The sequence below is a fragment of the Malus sylvestris genome, chromosome 6, assembly GCF_916048215.2.
Source record: "Malus sylvestris chromosome 6, drMalSylv7.2, whole genome shotgun sequence".
NCBI lineage: Eukaryota > Viridiplantae > Streptophyta > Magnoliopsida > Rosales > Rosaceae > Malus > Malus sylvestris.
The window spans coordinates 20759308-20775964 of record NC_062265.1 but is presented as its reverse complement, the minus strand read 5'-3'; the positions used below and the strand labels follow the sequence as shown (position 1 = coordinate 20775964).

Here is a 16657-nt window from a genome sequence, read left to right as displayed (position 1 = left end):
CGCCCCAGAATAAAAGCACTCTGAGCCGGAGAAATAATACGTGGGAGGATAACTTCCAACCTGTTCATAAGTACCTTGGCCACAATTTTGTATCGAACATTGCACAGACTAATAGGGTGTAGTTGTGTCATCATCATCGCATCCTTAACTTTGGGAATTAAAGTGACATGTGTATAGTTAATTTTTCGTAGAATTTTCCTCATAAAAAGCATAGTCCGAACACCATTACATATATCCGCCCCAACCACCCCCTAATGTTTTTGGTAGAACCAAGGGAACATACCATCAGGTCCAGGCGCTTTTGTGGGATGCATTTGAAATACTGCACATTTAATCTCCTCATCCGTGAAAGGCTGTCAAGAGATGTATTCATCTCCTCTGTTACCGAGGGAGTGATGTGGCATAAGATTTCATTAAAATTCTCTACCCCATTAGAAGTAAACAGCTTTGAGAAATACAACACCGCAACATCTTCCATACCACTTTGGTCTTCACGCTAAATCCCATTGTCATCCATTAAACCATACAAACAGTTGCACTTTTGTTTTCTATTTGCTTTCTAGTGAAAATATTTGGTGTTGCAATCACCACGTTTAACCCAATTTTCCTTTGACGAGCCATCAACAGCATGTTCCCACCCATTTCGTACCGTTTCAGAACATCCCTCCTGCAAATGCCAAAATTCCTCATAACAAAATTGCTTTTTACCTCGAAGTGGAGTGTGTCTCGACCAGTTAATCAACACCGGAACATGATCAAACGTAGACTTATTCAAATGTTGCATTGTAAACCGAGGAAACAAATCCATCCATTCTTCGTTACCTAAAGCTCGATCCAACCTCACCTTGATCCCACCCCCTTTCGTCGTAAACCACGTAAATTTGTTCCCCGAGTATCCAAGGTGAATCAACCAGCAATGCTCCACCGCATTACAAAAACACTCCATTTGTCTATCTTGCCGAATATTACCCCCTTCTTACTTGTTGGCTTAGAAGATTTCGTTAAAATCACCAATACACAACCAACGTTTGGACTTATTGCCATATAGAGACTAACAGCCGCTAAGACATACCCATCACTCGTAGCTGGAAAGCCATAAAAAGCAGTAAAGCGCCAATAAAACATATCCCCTGGAACACCCACATCAAAATTGACATGGTTCTGTGAATAAGACCTTAAACATAAGTTTATTTCCTCCTTCCATAAAACACACAAACCACCTGAGCTACCTTTACTATCAATGGTAAAACTACGAGCAAAATTCTACTTTAAACGTAAAAGTTCCATGTAGCAAGTATTACTTTTTGTCTTGCACAAAAACACTACAGTGGGATCTTGATTAGAAATTAAATGTTGAAGCGTATGAACCACCCGGAGGTTCCCAAGCCCCCGGCAGTTCCAACTTAAACAACTTATTGCTGGCGGCAGGGTTGAACCCAGTTAACCTCTACCGATGAACAGAACAACTTTAAGCTATCCAACAACTTCTTTCGACCACCAGACCGTGCCACCAATTTTTCTTCTTCTCGTACCAACCGTTTCTTGAGTTTCAATAATGGTACACCACCAGAAGCCCTAGCAGTGGATTGAATGCTGCTTGAAAAGAGGCCACTAAAATGTTTCCCTCTTCTTTGTTTCCTCTTCCTAACCCTCTGGTGATGCTCTATAATTGGCATGTGGTTGAACAGATCCAAGCCAAATCCAAACCTCTCACGATCTGGAAGACTTGGACCCAATCTAAACTACACAAAGTTCATATTCTGCCCCATCGTATCTAGCTTTCATTGACCACCCATGCGACGAATCCAACCTAAAATATTTGCCTTGCGGTTTATGATAATTATTACCCAAAACATTATTTTAAAACCACTTACCATACGGCTTCGAAAGATCATCATCGTTTTTACCTTTAAACTGCACACATTATTCTTATATGTGTCCAATAATCCCACATAAGAAACAAGTTACTAGAAGTTTCTCATAGCGCAAATCAATCCCCACCTCGGTGCCCTCGATTGATAACAGTAAGCTTCGTCGTAAAGATTTCGTAATATCCATTGCAACACGAATACGCAATATAATTCCTTGAAGATCACCCTTCCTATTCTGATCAATTAAAACATGTATTCTTATCTGATTCCTGATGAACTATCCATATGGCAAGTCATATATGCAAGGTGCAATCATTTAACATGAATCCAAAACTCCTAAGAACACAATGGAATATTGGTTGGGTGCGCCAGGTTATCCGCGTTCACCAACACCAACAAGGCACTATCATACAGCTATGGAAACCCACTCTGCACCATTGCCCTTTTACGTTTGGTATTGAAACCAAATGAAAACAAGCCATCATCCAAGTCCACAATCGTAACCCTAGCCTTGGGGCGCCAAAGATTCAACATTTGTCGTTTGAACCTATCTTTGTTGAACGCCTTACGTGTAAGCACTCTCCCAACTAAGAAAACCTTAGTGGCTCTGACCAAAGCACTTTCCTTATCATCGATCACCACCACCCTTTGCTCCTCGGCAGTGAGAGCCAACCTTTTTGCAAACTTCAAAACCATGTCATCCATCAGCCTTTGCATGACTTGCAGACTGGTTCGATCAATCCAATAGAGTTTTCCCCCCATTTGTCGTGCTATTCGGAGAAACATACACTCCTAAGTAGTCGAGTCCACCGACTTTGATCCCCGCAACGCCTGGAGCATGGAAAATTAAACAGAAAACTCTACAGTTGCCGTCATAATTTCTAACCCCACCACTTTCATAAAGAAACCCTAGAGAGGAATTTAGTGTGAATCTCTTAAATTTTTAATCTATAGAACCATTCTATACACCAAAATAAGGTAAAATTAGATTTACCAACATATTTTTTTCTCATTTTTATAATTAAACATTTGTCTCTTTTAAAAATTGATTAAAGTGCTTTGAATCTTGTCCACGTCAATATTTTTAGGTTTAATTTATTTTACATGTCATTTGTGTGCTGTCTTTTACTCAAAGTGGTATATTAATTTCTAATTTTATCCTGTTTGTTGTTTGAGATTTTTTTTTTCTGGCGTGGATTTTGCAGATTTTCTTTGTTTGAATTTGGTTGGGTCTCTTTCATTTTTTTTTTTTTTTTGCATGTTCTGTATTTTGTTCACAATTTTATTTTAGTTTGAGGTTCTTTCTATTGCTTGCCTCAATATATATTGTCATTGGTGGTGTGTATTAAACATGATGATACACATCCATGCCCCTAACATACCTAAAGGTTGTAATGAAACTCTATTATGCCTTCAAATGTACCTAAGCTTTTGAGAAGAAATGCACCCAAGAATAAAATAAGAAAAAAGGTACCAAAAAAACATTGCTGGAAGCTATAGTTTGATATGTTTGTTGGAAGTATTGATACGTTTGCTCTATGGTTGGGTAAGCTTGTTGCAAGTTATTAGTCCGTTTGTTGGAAGTTATTGGATACGCCCTAGATATTTGTATAGGTAGTTTTTCTAAATGGGTACAATAACAATGGTATATATTTTTAGTGTAGCTAGTGGGTTCAGTATATTATGAAAATGTGGGTTTAATTGTTGTCATATATGGATTTAATTGTTCAAAGGCCATTGATGAGTAGATTTTATATTATATATTTAACCCTATTCTTAGTTTATTTTCGTTATTATTTTAGAAGAATTTTGATATTTTGAATTGTATTTTCAATATAGGACTTTCAACTTCCTCTAGAGCAAAACATGATCAAATGGATGAATTTTGGAGTAATTTTAGTTGGAAGATGTTCGTGAATCGCTTAGCTTGATCATGTCAAAATATCAGATTTTTCCACCAAGCGGTTATTTTCTGGAGATAGAATAAAGGAGTAGTGCACGGTGTTGGAAAAGTGATGTTTTGGGCTTAATTGCAAGTTTTGGAGCTCAAGATGACCGATTTTTGATTCGGCCCCTTCTGGAGATGTGTCCAAAATGTTATGGTCTTTAAAACAAGCTATTATGGACCAGATTTGGAGGGGATTTAAAGCTAAAATGTGGCTGGACAGTTCCCTTGTAGATTCTCCTAGCTTAATTAGGACTTTATTTTCTAGTATATTTTATTATTATTTGGTTTCCTAGTTGGGAGAAAAATTTGTATGGGTTTTGACTTGCCACTGCATAATGTTGAGTGGCGTTACCATCCACTCAAACCATGCCACTTAGAAGCTTTATCTACAATATTTGTTATAATTTTATATTTAATTTTTTCATAATAGAATTTTCTATTAAAATATTACACCTCCCACTTTTTTACTCAATTCCTCCTCTCCTTTTTCTTGTTAGATTTTCTTCCCATTCGCGTATTGTTTCTTCTCTTCCCCTTACTTTTCATTGAAAAATTTGAAATAAAATAAGAACCCACATTCTCTAACTTTTCATATCATGGAAACTAGAAAGCAACCGATTTTATCCTTTTTTTTTAATTCGGCAACATATTTTATCATATGAACTTGACTTGATTGATTAACACACAAATCTATTATATCCAACAAAGATGATACAAATTGAATCTACCATTTTCAAACCAAAATTTTCTTGTAATTTGTTGTACAAAAATTCAAACCCATAAGAAGAGATCCATGATTCTATTGGTTCATTCAAAATGCATTTAGGCAATGGTTTTATAGGGTGGTTGGTTATCTCAATCAAAACATGGTTGATGGTTTTTTTGGTTCTAAAGTGAATTCTTTTTTTTTTCTCCTTATTCCTGCATATATTTATAAGAAATGCAAGAAAAGGAGTGGGACAAGCTGAGAAGGAAATGAGACAGATAAAGAAAGGAAAATTATAGAAGATTAGATGAATTAGAATATTAATTAGGAATATTTATTATGAAAAATTTAAATATAATATATGGTAAAAATTATATTTAAACCTTACCACATGGCAATTTGAGTGGATAGTAGTGCCACTCAGCATCGTTCAGTGGCAAGCCAAGCCCCACACAAGTTTTTCACCCTAGTTGGATCCAAAGACTTTTATCGAGGGATCGTTTATGTAGAGCAATATAAGGCTTTGGCCGGCCCTAGTTTTTTAACTCTTCTTCTTTTATGCGACTTTAGAGATAGGAATTGGCTAGGGTTCTTGGAGAATTTCAGATTTTTACTTTAAGGTGTTTTCGATCTTTTTCTTCATAATAATATTTTCTATGATTTAAATTATGAATATGCGTAACTAATCCGTTTTGCTAGGGCTTAGCCTTGAGCCTTAGCATGAATATGTAATTATTTGATTACTTGTGATTGATTACATGCATGCTTTGAATTATTGATTACTGTTTTAAACTATCTAATTGTTTTAATGCTTGATCACCATTAGGATCTTTAGAAAAGTAATTTGATGCAAATTTGGTCTGAATGTTCCTTGAAATTGACAATGGCTTCTTGTGGTTAATAATTGTAATTTCATTAAGATGAACACCACATCTTAAGGGGTTGCATGGTTTTTCAAAAGGTTTTCACAAAACATAATGAATCTCTCATATTCATATTTGATCCGAACTTCCGGACGGATTGTATGTTAGACATACGTTCTATGTTGGAGGTTCCAAGTAAAATATATATTTGGAAAACCTAACTTTCAAAGTGGGACGTGTAGATCATAAGTAATTTGTAAAAACAATACATAGGATTGCTAAGTGATGGCGGAACCCTAGTGCTTTTATAAATTGGTATTAAAAAGCTCTTTTCTTTTATCTTCTTAATTTTGACCAAATTTGCTACTTTGGTTTTTTAATTAAAATTCGTTTTTAATATTACCCAAATTCAAAATCTCCTTTCCCAATTTCTAGATTTATGTAATTAATTAGGAATTGGCTTTACATAAATTATTTAAATAGTCCTTGTGGAGAACAATGACACACCCCGTCCCGAAGGAGGGCGTGCTGGCCGTCACGTGAGAGTGACGTAACCATTTACACAGTTCGGAAGCTCTTAAAATACAATTACTAAATGGAAACCCCCGAGGGTGAGTCCTACTTTTGTGAATTATGTCAGAACGCCGTTGGGTTCCTCGTGGCCACCAAAGCTCTGCTAACTTAAACCTGGAGGGGCGAAAAACAAAATTGAGTGGGTCAGCAAAACAAAGCTTTTCGAAAATCTTTCATTTAAAACATTTCTAACCCCTCGCTGTAAAATCTGTAAACTTTCCCAGAAAATAGCATATATATAAACATATATATAAGCAAATATCTCAAATCACTATCCTTTAACACTTTTCAGAAAAATATGCCATGCCAAGTGTCCAAAAACATAATATAGATGCATCACTATAAATCAGGTGAAAATAAATCAATCGGAGACCCTGAAGTGGTCCTGTACGGCTGATTCTAAAGCTCAACATCCAATCCAACCGGAGTCACCTCGGTGACCTGTACGGTTCAACTCTGCACGTCACTCGGAACTACATATAGTAGTCTGTACGATGACAAGTGTATGAATACGCTCTAGTGCTTCTCTCATCAATCATCGGCGCGCATAAGTAAGGTCACCCACTAGTTGGAATCACATCTAGTGATCTGTACAACTAGCATGTCGGAACCCTCACATGGTCTGTACGACATCCACCTACTTGGATCCAAGACGAGCGTGCGGTGTGGTGAATAACAATATAAGCACTATCACCTAGGTGCAGGTTATGAACTTTCAATGCAATTCATATAAATAACTCAGCTGAATAATAAATAAACTCACCTGAGCGTCCACCGCGTCAATTCACATATATATGCATCAATAATCAAACTAAATATCTCAATAATTTTATGCATGGCAAATAAATTCATAACTTTCATAAAAACGTATTTTCTGGGAAAAATAACTGTATATAGGTAATATGAAATCAAAACTGCCCACTCACCTGGAGTTCGTCCAACAACTCCCTAGCACCACACATCAAGGCGTCATGACGATCGCCGCCTAGAACAGTAATCAAATCCAACCTCAGAATTCATATCGATAAAATATATAACTTATATAAAATACGTCATTACGTAGTTTGGTCCGGAAGATCTGCCACTCAGATTTTAAATCCATAACTTCCAGAGGTCCATAATATATCTCTAGGACAACATCCTAAAATTTCATTACCATCCAACGGTCGGATCTCCGTCAATTAACAAAACTAAGTGACGGTTTACATTCTATTTTATGAACTTACAACTCCAATTCCGGAAGATCCGTAAATCGGATTCCCAATCCGTAAGTTCCTATAATCCTCAAATATTACGTATTACAATGTATCAAAGTTTGGTGACGATCCAACGGTCGGATCGTCAATTCACATTTTCACCTAAATGCGAAAACTATAAAACGTTACTTAAACACCTAACCAACAATCCTTAATAACTTCTCATACGGTACTCAATTTGGGTATATGAATATACCACATTGACCTACTCGACGTCACGGACGTCGAAAAATTTGGAAAATAATTTTTTGATGTGGCACGCGCCCCCACGCGCCAGGAAAAGCACGGGTCCACGCGCACCTTCTTCCTCGCGAGTTCGCCGGACTGGTTTTTCCGGTGGCCGGAAAACTGGGGAATTTTCAAATGCTTCGTTCTCCTTCGTTTCTCAACCATTTTCTTCGTATAATATATCAATTTGAAGCCCTCAACATTTAGAATCACAATAGACTAGTTTCAAGGTCCAAAATCCACTAGATTTTACCTGAGGAAGAACGATAATCCGGCCAATTTTGAAAAACTCCGATCTCGGTCCTCCGACGTCCAAATTCTACCAACGAAGTACTCCTAGACTCGTGAGGACTCCCTTAAGCTTCCTACAAGCTTGAAATTTCCAAAAACACAAGTTTTAACGTTCGCATGAATAGTACCCCCAAATCGGTTTTACTGTTTCAACGTGAATACGAAGCTATCCTTACCTGAAAATGGTATGGTTGAGTTCGTGGAGTCCTCACAAGCACGATGGTGCCTTCAAAACCCTCGATCCATGAAGTTTCAGGGTTATATGGTGGTGGTCCGTACGTTCGAGAGTGAGGGAGAGAAAGGAAGAACTGAGAAGGGGAGAGAGATAGAGGGCACGGGGAAAGGGACAGGGTGTCCCGTGTATGTGTGTGGTCCCTCAAAACTATTCCATCCCTATTTCCTAACCACATAAATTACAACCCAATTTTACTCCAACTTAAAATATTTCCAAAAGTTGAAATATATGAATTTAGTCCAAATAATGCGTCACACACACATACCTTAATACCGTCAAGGGTAATTCTATTATTTCACGTCCCTGAAATAAAGAATCCCGGAACGGGCTGTGACAAACAATCTTGCATGAGCATATATACTACAACAACATTGTACTTTTGCAAGTATTTTGTGTGATTTTAACCTTCTTTACATAGGTACTAAAAATCCTATCAAGAAATTGGCACCTCGGCCAGGGATTACTTTACATAATTTGTGTTTACACTTTTCTTGATTAATTATTTTTAGTCAAAAATATAAAAAAAATTAAAATTTTCATTTTGTTGCAGATTTTGCAACTTGCATGGTCTAGACCAAATCAGAAACTGCCCAGATTACAGAGTTTGATCCAGAATCGGAGCACACATTACGAAGTCGGTTGCAGGAAAGTAATTTGGAGTGGGACTGTTCACTGCAAGACACTTTTCTGCATAATTTGTTTGCTGATTTTGTGGACAACGAGGGTACTATAGCATTAGCATTACCTACAGCAGGCAGGCTACTCAAAGAGTCATTAGCTACTCGTGCAAACGATGTTCCAAATTGTATTGTATACCCCGCACAGGAATAGTGTAATGCGTTTGAGATCAAGCATCATATGCTTGAAATTTTACCAACATTTCGTGGGCTGCCAAACGAGGATGCGAATATACACATTGCAAAGTTCATAGTGGGCTGCAAAAATATTTTAATCAAGGTTTCTCTACTGAGGCTATTAAACTCCGTCTTTTCTCTTTCACTTTAAAGGATAAGGCAGAAACATGGTTATTCACGTGTCAGCTAATAACATTACTACTTGGCAACAATTACATACAAAGTTCCTGAACAAGTATTATCCAGCATCAAGACATTGAATTACAAGAGAGAGATTATGACATTCACTCAAAAGCCTAACAAGGAGTTTCATGAAGCATGGGAGAGATATACAGATATGTACGTGAAATGTCCACGTGCTAATATTGATGCAGATACACAAATGAATATTTTTTTGTGTGGACTTAATCCTACATCTAAGAGCCATGTTAATGCATCAGCTAGAGGATCATTGTCAAATAAATCTACAAGAGATGCGTTTGAATTGTTTGATATGATGGCCACAGAATATCAACAGTGGGCAGCAGAGCATTCATAAAAAAAGGGGCATCTTTGAGTTATCAGTAGGTTCTTCTAACATGTCTGCACAAATGGAAAAAATGGAGAAGAAAATTGATGCAAAATTTGACATAATTCTACAACAGATAACAGGTTTTACATAGCAGCATCCATCTGTAGCAACATTTTGCACTATTTGCAGCATGGCTACGCAGGATGTAAACAAAAATATGGGTTTTCTCGACACTTTCGTCCCTTACATAGGAACAAAAATTCAACAGAGAAAATCTATGAGCACGCTAACAAGTAAGTTTTCTAATTCGTCTTCATCTTATAGAACAAACCATATGATTGTTGAAAAGGGCATGGCAAATGATCGTTTTCTCACCACTATAACATGCAACAATTTATAGGTAACATGGCGAGGTCAATGGTGCTTATGGTGGAAACGACTTGTGTCGAGACTGAGTCTAATTGGGCCATCAAGTGCTTTGTTTGGGCTTTTATGTCCACTTGCCTATTTATAACTTGTTTTTATGTTTATCTCTTGTAACAATTTTTTTTTTCAATCAAAGAAGCTTATGTAGGAAAAAAAAAAAAACACATCCAACAATTTAAATCACCCATTGTAAGCCTTAAATTACAGTATAGGCAACAATAACAACGTCGAGGTCGGGCGGATTGAGGAATGATTTGCTTGCTTGTGGATTTATGCTCTACATATTTCGTTATTCTATGACTCACAAATGCTTACATGCGCACTTGCGGTTTGCACATGATCCGTATTTATGGTGTATCCCATTTTATTAACAATATATGATTGATCACCCGAATCTGACAGTCCAAGTTTCTGATTGGCTTAAGTATATAATATCAATATGGTAGGGATATGCTGTTAATACACATCCACCTGGATTATGCACACAACCCAAGTGCGCAGGTGTGCAAACACCTCTTCTATACATATGTAACGAAGACCCAAAAAAGAAAAGATAATGGTTTGGGAAAACCATTTTTTTATAGTTTTATTTTACTTTTAATTTTTCTAGAACTAGTAAACACTTGAATACTCGTAACCGGATTTAAACTCCTTGATTTGATTCCAATTACAAATAGGTAAACACGTGATAAGTATGAGAGATGATTTCACATATTTAACAAATCCACACAAACACCCATGAGTAGGAAAGAAGTAGATGAGAGATGGACGAGAAGCTCGCATTTGTATTTTAGGGTGAGCAAGTTTTAAATTTTAAATCATAAAAAGCAAAGCACATATAAATGAATAACAAATACATCAGTCAACCCTCTTGCAAGTATATCTAAGAAGACACAAAAGTTGGAACTTCAAAGTGACAATACTTGCAAACCAACATGTAACACAACACAACAAAACGACCGCCATAGATTGGATGCATAAATGTGTTAAAAATCAGCTAGACTTAAAGGCCAGATCGTGGATATCCAACTGAGGGTGGAACTCGCTGATCAATGCGAGACATCTGCAGAAACTGAGGCACTACCATAGGTTGCGGTCCAAACTGGCCATCTCGTTTGTCCATTTCAATCTTGTGCTGTGTCTGCAAAATCCCAAGTCAGAAGTCAGCTGACGATGATGTTCATCTGATTTTCGTTCTAGTTTCACATTTCGGAATTTTAAATTTGAACTACGAGGAAAAAAAACCACTTGGTTACCTGCATACATGCACAGACCCTGTAGAAAAAAGCAAATGCAAAATTAGTAACTTCCAATCAACGTTGGTTGAGAATGTTCAATGGAAAAAGAAAGGAACTTACGTGCAGTACACCATGTCAGACAGACAACTCAACAAATGAGATGCCCGTGAGATTTCTTGATTTCCAACAATCATCGCAACTATGGAAAAGATGCACGCAATTTGTTTTAGGAAGAGCATGAAACCCTGTTAACAAGGAGAAATGTAATTAACAGCTGAATAACATATTACTATAAATTAGAAAGCACAATGGAGCTCTGCTACAAAGATTTATAAACCAGAATATTGTGTTGCAAGAGAGATTACAATGATGCAATTATCACACTGTGTTGTCTGTATATTGAATTCATCTTGCAACAGATGGCGGGTTGAGGCCACTGAATTCCCAAAGCACAGGAAAACCTGGAACGTCGAGCATAGGATGAAAATTAGAAACTACGGGAAGAGAAGCTATGTGCAGCTCCAACTTAAAGTAATAAAATAATGGCAACCATGCAATTGACCCTAAATAAGATTGTCTGCGTACACAAATGAAAGAAAGAGTAAAACACCTAAACAAGTCCATTGCAGTCTGTCCACTAAAATTCAATCCCTAAGGCAAATTAACCTTCAAGGCTTCATTTACTCTTTCCATATAATTGATTGCTTATGGAAAACTCCATGAACTGAAAACCCTACTTTATTGGGCATAAATTGAACTGCACTATAGCCGCATTTGAGCAAAGTCATTATATTCATGACCCATGAAATTCGGATAACATATGGATTGGTTTGTTTGTACAGCATTGAACAAATGAACCAGATTCTGATCACGCCATTAGAAGACAGGCACCAATAGGCAAAAGAACCAAATTTGAGCAACTTTTTATGATTTATTTATTTATTTATTTTTTTTTTTTGCACTAATTCTCATTATATTCTATCATTCTATGTTTCGGAGGAGCCTAATTAGCCAAACCACATGTGCCAAGAGAATTTATCAGAAGATGGAATACCAGTTTGCTTAGAAAACAACCAAGGTTCTCTAAAAGCCAAAGATTAAACACATTCGAAGACTTCAGTCAGTCCAAAGTGAAACGCCGTTGGCAATAAAAAATACAAAAAATATCCATCAATTTACATAATCGTTGAATAAAATTTGGATTCAGTCTATTTTTAGAGGTCACTTAAGAGTTAGTGATGTTATTAAGAGCAAATGTAGGTGTGATATTAAAAACTTATGTTTTTTTATTTTTTTTTAAGAGCTTCTACTAGTTAAGAGTCTTTTAGTATTTCTAAGGGTCAGTAGGGATTCTATTTGAAGCATATAAACAAGAAATCTCATCTAAAAGTTTGAACTTGGACGAATTAAACAAAACAAAGGTGTTGTTCAAGGCTTGGTTTGGTTCTGTTGATATCTGCTTCTGTACTTACTCTCTTTTCTCTTCCTTATTCTTCACTCTGCCTATGAATTCTCAAAAGTTAAAAAAAAAACCTTAAATCTTCTTTTTCTCTATACTTCTTCTGATTACTAATAAATTTCTGTCTAAAAGCACACGTTAGGCAAACTCACCTAGTGCTATCCCATACAGCTGAACTTTGAGCATTTTTAGCTACATGGGATGCAACCAAATTAAATCTAACAATTTTCAGATGCATAAATTTAGCTAATCAATTCGTTGGACGACATCGGGATCGTCACCGTTTTCTATCGGCCGGTCTCCTATCAGGATTTTTGGACTTTCAGAAATACTCAACTTATATATAATTAGCTATTAATCTGTCCGTTCTATACAAAAGGCATGAAGCTAAGATAGTAAGAAAAAAACAAGAATGTGGTAAAATCTACCAGAAAAAGGACAAATACTATGACACAAAGGGCATAGATGTTAAACCAAGGATTTGACGAAGGCTACATAAAAAAATCATAAAATTACATTCATTTTATATATACCTCAGTTGCCAGGCAGAATTCAGGACATTTACTTTCCCCACACCTTCCGCTACAGGGCATATAACCAGCACAGCAAACATATCTACGATAAACAAAAGCACAATTATCACTGTATTCATATCAAAGGAGGGTCACTCAGTTCATATTAGGGTTCAAGCAAAATCAAAAGTATAAACCACCTTGACATGTCATTATAAAGTGCTCGTTTCCGGAGCAAGTATGATGCACATGGCGCACTACAGCAAAACAAAGTAAATTAATATCACCACAATGGGATAAAAAACTCGTTGCCTGATCGAATGGTCAAAATCCTGGGTGATTTAGATTTTAGCCCTTACAATTTATTATTTCTAAATAAAAACTCATATTTCTTTAAAAATCCAATATAAGCTCAAATTTAAAATCCGCAACCACATCAAAACACTATTGACCTATTAATACAATTTATTTACACCCATACCACTTATATTTTATGGTCTGTTTCCCAAATTTCTAAATTTATGCCAAATTCAAAGTAGTAGAAAAAGGGAAATAAAATATATAAAATGTTTGCATTAATTGTATCCATGTCATACTAGAAATTTATGTTTTTTTGTGATATTAGTTTGTTCCAATTATTAAAAAAAAATGCCACGCCTATATTATATATTTTGAATCAAATAACATTCTTGTAACTTGTAGGTAAATTAATTTGTTCCAATTATTCAAAAAAAAAAAATACTACACCTATATTATATATTTTGAATCAAATAACATTCCTCTAACTTGTAGGTAAATAATTTTCCATGACGTTTTGTTGTTGTATAAACATGAGTGTTACATAATATTTTTAATATTATGCATCAAACTGCATTTCTTTTGTTATAGGTAAATTATTTTCCGAGTACTAGTACATATGTTAGGCAGGTTTTGTTGTTGGTATATACAATATTTTGTATCGTTGTAAAGAAAGATATTACATTACACCCATGGTATAATTGTTGCAGGTAAATTATTGGAAATTAATTTGCAGGTAGGTAATGAACATTTTGCATCATTGGATATAAACATTTCAAATAGTAGGTAGGTAAATTAATTTTTTTTCTAAATTATATAAAAAAATTATACTACACCTAGTTATATTTAATTTGTTCCAATTATTTAAAAAAAATTATACTACACCCAACCAAATAACATTTCTCTAACTTGTAGGTAAATTATTTTCCATGTATTGTTAGATATGTTAGGCATGTTTTATTGTTGTATATACATGGGTGTAACATAATATTTTTAATATCATGCATCAAACTACATTTCTTAATATAGGTAAATTATTTTCCATGTATTAGTACATATGTTAGGCACGTTTTGTTGTTAGTATATACAATATTTTGCATCATTTTAACAAAGAGATATTATATTTCACCTATGGTATAATTGTTTTAGGTAAATTAATGTGCATGTAGATAATGACATACAGTGTTCTAATATATTTGTTTGTACCATATTTAGGGCCTCCGTATTTAGACCTCGTATAAATACTCGGGGGACTCAAATGTAATTATGTAATAAATAAAGGGGCAAATATGTAATAAGTGAGGAGCCCTTATTCTATAAAAGGACTCCTCACTCTCCTCATTAGGGGAGGTCAAGGTTTAGGCCATGGGAAGAGAGAAAACATCTCAAAGAGGGTAAACACAGAAAATAGGCTAGAGAGCACACTGCCTCTAGCCTCCTTGTATATTCACCATTCAGAGTGAAACAATATCAACATCAGTGTGGACGTAGCCCAACATTGGGGGTGAACCACGATACATCTTGTGTTCGTTACTTTCTTGCATATTCACGGTTAGATTTACGTTGTTCAAAGACCCCTCCGGTTTTGTGCATCAACAATATTAATAAAAAAAAAGGATAAAGTCAAAAGAATTCAAAAGTAAGGGAAAAAAACTGAATCAAATTCTAGTTTTATGACAATTCAAAGCCTTTTTTTTAAATTAATTTGCAATGAATTTTTAAAGTCTTTTTTTTTGTTGCAAAATCATTAACTCTCTCCCTACAATTAATTGTGTACTTTAGGCATGTGAAAATTTTAAAAGGTGTAAAGTAATATTAAATTAACTAATTCGTTTATGTGGATCCTAAAACAATTAGGTACTGTTTTTTTAAGGGCTAAAGTTATATTTTCAATTCAATTTAATTTATTGGGGGTTGCTACTTACACTACTCTTGTTCATTAGCCTCTATCCAGTGCAAAAGAACTCGAGCCACACTATATGTATAACGATTAACTAGTATTCGAGTATAGATAATTTTTTTTTTAACAAACGATATTATCTACACTAAGGGGGAGGAAGTGGACTTATGGCTGGTTTGGTATTGCTGTACTTTGGAAAAAAAAAAAAAACTGCTTCAAAACTGTGAAAATAAGATGTTTTTAAATGTTTACCAAACACCTTTTTGAGCTCAGCTTTTTATGATACTCATTTTTTATAAAAGCACCTCAGTACCAAACTAATATTTAGTTAGCCTCACAATAAGCTAGCAATAATGGTTCAAATTCGTCTTTGGCGAGAATCGAACTTAAAACCTCTCACTTACAAATGAATAGGAATATCACTAGACCGTAGTACTAAGTGGCTAGAGTATGAATAATTTATGATCTGGTTCCACAAGAAAATAATATTCTCACATTACATTGAGAAATCCAGTAAAAAAATTAACAATGCAAAGTAGCAATGAAATAAGCAAAGCTCACCAGAACGCCGCAAAACAGCAATCTGCAACAACATTCACAATACCATATCACATACTAAATCAATCGAATTTAGAGAGAGAGAGAGAGAGAGAGAGAGATTTTTACAGGGAGTGTCGGCCTGAATGGTGCCCATGAGGTCGGAGTGCCAGAGATTTCGGTAGTTCTGGCGAGCCTGCAACTTGTCCATGTACTCCTGCGACGGCATGGCTATTGATTCTGCTGGTCGTCCGAACACACCTCACTCAGAAAATCAGAGAAGAAGAAGAAGAGGATCTGGAAAAGCGAAAAGCCAATGGAAAATTGGAAAAATTGTGAAATTTAAAGTCTTCCAGGTAGAGTTTTATAGTTTTATTCCGTTTTAAGAAGTCAAATGCACGAGGACAAAAGAAATGTAATAAGCCAAGTAAGAAGATTACATGAATAATTATAATATTATTATTTATTAATAAAAAATAATTAAATGCTCAACCGCAGAAGTTAATGACGTGGAAATCCGATGAATCCTATGATACAACAAAGAATTTAGTTCCAAGATGGATTGGATTACTTTATTGGTTGATGACATGTTGTCGACGTCTTTTCTCGTTGTCCGGCCGGCCGTTTTGTTTTTGTTTGTTTGTTTTAAGAAACCGGCATTCATGTCGTGTTTTTCGTGTTCATGTCTTTTTCGTATTATACTCGATATCTTAGATGGTCGTGTCATGTAACACCTGTTAAAATAAACAGGTAATATGACTCGACCCGAACTCGACTCGGGTCATATTACATGTTAATATTAACTTATCGATTTCGGGTCTAGTCATATTACCCGTTCATTTTAACGGGTGTTACACAACACGACATGTTAAGATATTGTATATGACACGAAAACGATACGAACATAGGAAACACGACACGAATGCCAGGTCTACTTCCACAATAGTCTGAA

The 16657-nt window shown here is 35.6% G+C and overlaps 1 protein-coding gene and 1 long non-coding RNA gene across 2 annotated transcripts; both read right to left on the bottom strand.

Annotated features, from left to right (window-relative positions):
- Positions 1–5846: 5846 nt before the first annotated feature.
- LOC126626946 (uncharacterized) lies at positions 5847–8027 on the bottom strand. Its single transcript, XR_007624827.1, has 4 exons — positions 7913–8027; positions 7699–7817; positions 6888–6946; positions 5847–6075 (listed from the first exon to the last, which is right to left on the bottom strand). It is a non-coding gene; the product is annotated as an uncharacterized LOC126626946 (long non-coding RNA).
- Positions 8028–10765: 2738 nt separating this feature from the next.
- On the bottom strand, positions 10766–15934 carry LOC126625513 (uncharacterized). The gene is made up of 8 exons (XM_050294586.1): positions 15835–15934; positions 15730–15751; positions 13172–13228; positions 12993–13074; positions 11366–11461; positions 11121–11245; positions 11019–11037; positions 10766–10903 (listed from the first exon to the last, which is right to left on the bottom strand). The coding sequence occupies exons 1-8, from the start codon at positions 15932–15934 to the stop codon at positions 10766–10768; spliced, it is 639 nt and encodes a 212-aa protein (XP_050150543.1).
- Between the last annotated feature and the right edge of the window lie 723 nt (positions 15935–16657).